The sequence below is a fragment of the Sardina pilchardus genome, chromosome 17 (genome assembly GCF_963854185.1).
Source record: "Sardina pilchardus chromosome 17, fSarPil1.1, whole genome shotgun sequence".
Classification (NCBI taxonomy): domain Eukaryota; kingdom Metazoa; phylum Chordata; class Actinopteri; order Clupeiformes; family Clupeidae; genus Sardina; species Sardina pilchardus.
In genome coordinates this window covers 28,004,599-28,012,098 of record NC_085010.1, presented here as the reverse complement: position 1 = coordinate 28,012,098, position 7,500 = coordinate 28,004,599, and the positions used below count along the sequence as shown (strand labels likewise).

The 7,500-nt window shown below is 47.7% G+C and overlaps 1 protein-coding gene across 2 annotated transcripts in view; it reads left to right on the top strand.

The window, feature by feature from the left end:
* The window catches only part of LOC134062403 (rho GTPase-activating protein 6-like), a 71,859-nt gene that overhangs the window by 59,617 nt on the left and 4,742 nt on the right, over window positions 1-7,500 (top strand). For both annotated transcript variants that reach the window (XM_062518389.1, XM_062518390.1), the window contains exons 9-11: window positions 3,322-3,501; window positions 6,032-6,123; window positions 6,662-6,953. In XM_062518389.1, the coding sequence (XP_062374373.1) occupies window positions 3,322-3,501; window positions 6,032-6,123; window positions 6,662-6,953 (564 nt within the window). The remainder of the gene's footprint in view (window positions 1-3,321; window positions 3,502-6,031; window positions 6,124-6,661; window positions 6,954-7,500) is intronic.

Genomic DNA, 7,500 nt, shown 5'->3' with positions numbered 1-7,500 from the left:
GCATACGGTGAAATATAATACACAGAGGGCATTTGAGGTTGGGTGGTGGGAGCGCGCTGAGCCTGAGGTGAGGGGGATATAGAGTGGATTTGGTATGTGATCAGTGTATTAGGCACAGGCCTATAGCCCCACGCCATGCCTGCTGTGTTAGCTCAGGCTCTGTTTTGGTCTAGGCCATGCATGAGTGGCCCTCGCTCGCTCGCTCGCTCTCTCAGATTAAGAGCTGCCAGTTACCCACCCGCGAGCATCTTGTAAAGCCCCATTCAGTCTGCATTAACACCTAATCCCGCGCTATTTGGCACCTCAAGGCAAACATGAGTCAAGCAGGTTGCCACTCTTTGTGTGCCGCTGGAATGTGTGTGTGTAGGGGTGTGTGTGTGTGTGTGTGTGTTTAAAGACAGACCATGTTGTATTGTGTGCGAGTGTGTGTGTGTGTATGTGTGTGTGTGTGTGAGAGAGAGAGAGAGGAAGTGCTCCTCACTGAACTCAAGAGTGCTTGAACTCTTCCTGTGCGCAGGTGATAAATGGGGGGTGTGTGGGGTGTGCGCCCCCCCCTGCCGATCCTGGAAAGCCAGCGCGCTCCCCATGGAGGCTTACAGGCCTTTAATAAGGTCCATTATGACCCAGATATAAATGAAGAGGGTAAGAGGTTTAGCCGTAAGCCATGTAAGCGAGATGCCACAGAGTGTGTGGAAATATACACACACACACACACACACACCAAATATGTGCACTCACAAAACACACACACACACACACACACACACAAATATACTCCCTCAATCACAAACATACGCACATGCTACACACACTACACACGCTACAGACATGGCACACACACACACACACACACACACACACAGTCTGCAGACAGTAAGACCTCTCCCCATGGGGGGCTCTGCATATAGCCCAGAGGCCAGGCTAGATAATCAGATCCTTAACACGGGTCAGGTTTTTTGCTCTCTGGGTGCTTTTGTTTGGACTCCTCGTGTGTGTGTGTGTGTGTGTGTGTGTGTGTGTGTGTGTGTGTGTGTGTGTGTGTGTGTGTGTGTGTGTGCTCTGCGGGGTGGCCTCTCATAAGTCCCTGCCAGTGCCCAGAGGCAGGTTCTGCGCGTGGTTCTCTTAGCGGTTCTCCGTGTTCTCTCCGTGTTCTCTCCGTGTTCTCTCCCACACCACGGCCCATTGGCTGCGGCATCCTTTTCCCATACGGCGGGCAGCTATCTGCCATCTCCAACAGGAAACCAGCTCTATTACACGCTCCAGGGGAACACAGATCGCAGCTCTCATCACCCTCCCACTGCAGAGAGACAGAGAGAGAGACAGAGAGAGAGAGAGAGAGAGAAGGGGGAGAGGAAAAGACAGGAGGGAGAAAGACAGGAGGAGAGGGAGTGAGGAAGAGGGAGACAGAGAGAGAGAGAAAACGAGAAAAGGAGGCATAGCAAGAGAGAGAAGGGGGGAATAAGAGAACTTTATATGGCAGAGATGGAGGGAGAGCAAGAACTGGTGAAGACCAGCGAGGAGATAGAATGGGGGCAAGTGGCAGGAGTGAGGAAGACATGAGACCAGAATAGAAAGGGGTAGAAAAGAAGAGAGGAGAAGAGAAGAGAGGAGAGGAGGAAGAGAGGAGAAGAGAAGAGAAGAGAAGAGAAGAGGAAGAGAGGAGAAGAGAAGAGAAGAGAAGAGGAAGAGAAGAGAAAGGAAGGAGGGACCATGGTAAAAAGGCTCTGTTTTAGAGCAGAGTTTTGAGGGCAGAGGAGACTTAAAACGATCATGTTTCTTTTACGGGGATGGTGACGTTAGTTGCTTTGTTTCAAGCGATGTGTCATGTTCTGCATTGTGAGTCCAGCTTCAGCCCTGCGGCTGTTCCCAGAACAGCCCAACGCACTGGAGCTTTGTTTGTCAGAAGCAGCGTATGAGTAATCCTGGCAACACGTGTGTTCTCTCCCTCTCTCTCAGTTTGTCACTCACACACACACACACACACACACACACACACACACACACACACACACACACACACACACACACACATACACACTCACACACATTTTCTCTCTCAGTCTCACACACATGCACACAAACACTCTCGCACTCTTGGCATGATGTGAAGCAATGAGCTACATCAGCAAACCAGTCTTATGTAAACATTACCAGTCACATCACATGGAAGTGTGTTCACATGATGGTCTCCCAGTGAGTCCCACTGATCCTGACTCAGTTGTGCGCCACACTCTGCCACTGGCTGGCGTTGCCTGCAGTGTGCCTATTCCCTGCAGTGTGCCCGTTTCACACAGCGTCAGGTGGCACTGGACATGGGCACAGCCTGCAGGATTAATGCCATGTGACCCTACAAAGCGAAACCAGTCGCTTCGGTAAAATTTACTCATGTGAACGGCCATAAACTAAGCTTTCCAACGATATGTGTATCGAGGGTATTACACAAACTATCGCTAAGATAACCGCATCCAAAGTTGATATGGTTCTCCTGTCACGATATGCCAGAAGAGGAGAAATCACCTTTTTAAGCAGCGTGGACAACGGGAATGACTGCAAATGTGTTGAATCTTCGCCGGGTTTAACAGTCAAAGCGTATGTTTTTCCATGAAATAAGTTAACAATATGAAAATGTAGACTATATACTGTCGAATTATGCGAAAACGTGAAATTCAACATTTTAACCCGAAAGTTTGTTTATTGTGGATTTTCTCAAAATAACGTTGTGCGCAAAGCGACTGATTCGGCTTTGAAGGGTCACATATGCGTTGATGCCAAGTGTCCCACTGGCCGTGTTGAGGCTCACACACCACTAGAGGAGACATGCACACTGAGAGTGTGCTTATGGCAACGGCATGCAACTCCATGATTCTCTACTGGCTGGCTCTTTGTGTATGCACTCTCTATCTAAATCAGCTGCTGTTGGTGGAATTGTTTAGAATTCTATAAGAGATGCTTCTGGTCTTGGCAGTATGTCCAATGATGTCCTTTAGTTATTCTAAAATCAATGTAACCTATGGCCTCTTTGGGCTGGTTGCTTACTAGTAATTTACTGTTCAGTCAAGTTTATTCAATATTTTATCCCTTGCTTGGAAAACACCCCTATTCTGTCAAAGGAGTAGATGCATTGCTCGTTCATCTCTTTCATCATGACGTGAAATTCTTCTTGTGAAAACACAACCCTGCACACAGTTCATCAGTGCAAGTCTACAATGCTGACCTTTGTCTTTGTCTTTGTGTTTGTGTGTGTGTGTGTGTGTGCGCACACGTCTGCATACACGTCCGCGTTTGTGCACATATGCCATTTATCTCCTGTCCGTCTCCCAGGTAACCGGGAACAAGATGACCTCGTTGAACCTGGCCACCATCTTCGGGCCCAACCTGCTGCACAAGCAGAAGAACTCGGACAAGGAGTTCAGCGTCCAGAGCTCGGCCAGGGCCGAGGAGTCCACCGCCGTCATCGGCGTCGTCCAGCGCATGATCGACTCCTTTGATGCCCTCTTCATGGTGCGTGCCCAGCATATATTATACACTCTCACTCACACACTCACTCAACAGCTCTGAATGGTGAATTGAAGGACTGCTTTAACATTTAAAGGTATACTATGCAGGATTGGCGATTTCATCGCCGGTTTCGCTTTCACTTTTCATTTTCGCTCGTTTTATGCTTGCATATTTCTCTGCAGAGCTTCCCCTACAGCTTTAGCGTGTATATTTGACAAAACTCCTCAATAAGACAGTCTGCCGTGCCTTTTCATGAGACTTTACATGACACTTCCTGGAGTAGAGCATGGGTGCGTGCCCGAGGTCTCCTGAAGTTGCAAGCGTGGTTCCACCGCTACAGACCACTAGAGTGGCCAAAAAAAACACCGTTCGACCGGTAATGACTCATTTAATCATATATAACAGTATGGAACGAATTGATTAACTGAAAAACGTTGCATAGTATACCTTTAACATCAAGGCCATAAAGGTCTATTATTAAAAACACGTCTCTCAATTGTGCATCTCTTCACTCTACAGTGTCCATTTGATCATGGTGCTTAATCTATTAGGAAGGTTCTAAAGACAGGTTAGGGACACTGACGTTGTTGTTGCCACAGAATGGATAAGGAAACATCACCTTTAAGTGGCTGTTTGAGGTCTTTGGAGGACTAGCATGCCATTGTAAAGTAGAACAAACACTCAATTATCCCACAATGACATGAGCAATCACGGCTGGAATGCATGTGTCCTCTTGGCCGTGCTGGTTGTGTTGACACTACTTTTGTCCCTCGGTAGCTGTCCATCACTCAGCCGGCCCCTTTATCCCCGGCTCACTCCAGCCTCCGCGCCCACTTGTGTCCCATTCACAACATGCTCCGAGTGAGCGCGAGCGGCTTTACTTTGGGACCGGGCGGCTCCCACAGACAATGGGTCAGTCTTAGGGCGAGCAAACACAGGGGGGGCTTGGGCCGTAATGAGGCCGTGAGCCGCGAGGAAGGAGGGTTAGCGATAAAGCTAAAGCTAAAGCCCCCGCCGCTCGCCCCTGGAGCTTTGAGCCGGAGCCATAGGGGTTATCAGCTAACTGGGGACAGGCCAACACAAGCAGGGGCCGGCCACAGTGGGGCATATGTCTCCGTTCGGCCTGTTGGGGTTGGTGGTGTGTGATATTAATACATTTCCCATTTCCCTCGTGTCATTGTCCCAGCCTGTAACCTGGAGAGTTTAAAAGAATAAATGAAGGGGAGCGCTGTGGCGCAGCAGGCTACAGCGCTCATACCACATACAGTACGGGTCCGAGTGCCCACGGGGGACCCAGGTTCGAGTCCGGCCTGCGGTCATTTCCCAGTCCCACCCCATCTCTCTCTCCCACTTACTTCCTGTCTCACCCTTCACTGTCCTCTACAAAAAAAGGCAAAAAAGCCCAAAAAAATATACTTTAAAAAAAGAAGAAAAAAAGAATAAATGAGATTGTATTCGGAGCGTGTTGCGGCACGTTTTTGCATGCAGCAGATGTGCGCACACGGCTCAGTGCTGTTTATGACGTTTTACCGATTCGCTCGTTTATCCGATTATTTTTATTAGTGGAAGCGTACACACGAGCAAGTTGAGCTGGACAAGAAAAAATGGCTGCTGACAGTGTGGACATGTTTGTTTTCAGAGCTTTAGATGTCAGGCACAGCCTTCACATGAACCCTGTCTCCATGCCAACACATTCTCTCTGTCTTTGACAGTCAATGAAGGGATTGTCAAAGAATCAAAGACTCCTTGTCGTGAATCACTAAACAACACTTTCAACACATTAAAGAATGCCACTGAAAATATATATAGTTGCACTCACACCTTTACAATGACTACATTACTTCTTTACAGTAATTTCCCGCATATAAGCCGCATCATGTATAAGCCGCAGGACAGTGTTTTATGCCAGCTAAAAGAAACAAAACCATATTAACGCCATATTAACTGCCCCCCTGTATTAACCTCATAGCGGAAGAAATTTTGCAAAATCAAAGTATAAGCCGCGGCTAATAGTCGGGAAATTACGGGTAAGAGACCTTAGACTTCATTAAGAGAACTTCATTAAGATACCTTAGAGTAATCCAAGGAATAAACCCACAGCAATACACTTTCTGAACTCCACACGCTGAGTACTGTTATGGATTAGGATGACCCTTATGTATTTATGTATCTATGTTGTATGTATCATGTATGAATGTGTCTGTATGTTATACTATATGTTAATGTAGCCCAATGTTGGAACCTGTACCAAGATACCGATAACAAATTCCACCAGCCTGGCTGTGTGGTCATTAAAATCAAATCAAATCAAATCAAATCAAATCAAATCAAATCAATCAATCAGTAAGTGTTGAGCAACACTAGTCTGTAAGAAAATGTAAATATAGCAAACATCAGCTTTAAATAGGTGCAGAGTAAGCGTCAGTTAGACATGTTAGCATTAGAGATGCTATTCACCTACAGCTCCGTGTGCTAACACTGTGTTTGTGTTTGTGTTTGTGTTTGTGTTTGTGTTGTGGGGGTGTTCATGTAGGTACCACCTGACCTGCAGAACGAGGTCCTGATGAGTCTGCTGGAGACGGACCCTGACGTGGTGGACTACCTGCTGCGGAGGAAAGCATCCCAGTGAGTGGATGGGTGCACACTAGCACACTAACGTCTGTAGTCTGCTGTACACAAACCAACTCTTATGCAGACATCATCACAGTCATTCCACCCTGTACAGAAAGCTCCTCAGTTAGAGTATGGTAGAATAGTGCTGTGTTTCCCTCTGCTGGGCTGAGAGACATACTGCACCTACTGTATACTGATGGCAATACATATACACTGCAGTACACAATCAAATCTTGTTTCATTTTAAACTAATATGATGTTCAACATCTTGTTTCATCAACTGAAACATTCAGTTGTATTTCATACCAACCCTGAGCTGTATCTTCAGTGTGGTTTTCACACCTCCTGTGTGTCTGCAAATCCCCTGATGTGATCTGAGCATGTCTAATGTTCATGTAGTCTTCCTCTTCCTCCTCCTCTTCCAGCTCTTCTGTTTAGTGATGTTTAAGAGTTGTAATTCACAGTGTCTCAGTCCAGACTGGAGTGTATCCACTCACCTGTGTGTCCACTGACCTGTGTGTCCACTCACCTGTGTGTGTGTGTCCCATAGGAGTCCCGAGCTGCTGCGCTCCGAGGCCTCCTTCTCCCTGAGCGAGCGCCGGTCGTCCAGCGACTCCAACAAGGCGTCCAGCGGCGAGCTCTCGCCCTACGACAACAACTCGCCCGTGCTGTGCGAGCGCAGAGGGACGGACGGAGCGGTCAGCGGCGGGTGGCGGGGAGTGGCGGGTCGTCCGGTCCGGAGCGGCTCTTCCGGGTCCCGGAGCAGTACGCCCTGGTGGGGCAGGTGGCCGGCCGGACCAGAGAGAGCAGCAGCAGCAGCAGCCTGTGGTCCCCCACCAAAGGTGAGCGGGGGAGGCCGCCTGGCCGGCAGGAAGTGTGCTCATCTACCAGAAACACTCTTAAGCCTCTTAAATCCATCACCTTCGCTTACTGTAAATCCATCACCTTCGCTTTTATCCATCACCTTCGCTTAAATCCATCACCTTCGCTTTTATCCATCACCTTCGCTTTTATCCATCCTTAAGGGCCGTTCACACCAAGAATGATAACGATAACCATAACCATAACGATGAAAGCGTCCATACTGGCCAACGACAAGAAAAGTCTCTCCTCATGTTAATGAATGTGATGGCTAGAATATTATGGGTTCTTTGGCTGTTAGCTTTTTATCGCAAAATCGCTCTGAAGTGGATCAACAACGATATCGTTCTTCATGTCGTTATCGTTATAGTTTATGTGTGAACGTTGTCATTCATATTAACGAGAGCGATATTTGTTTCAAGTTATCGTTATCGTTATCGTTCTTGGAGTGAACAGGGCCTTTACACCTTTACCTGTCACATCGGCATTACCGTCATTTCCCAACTATTAGCCGCCGCTTATACTGTA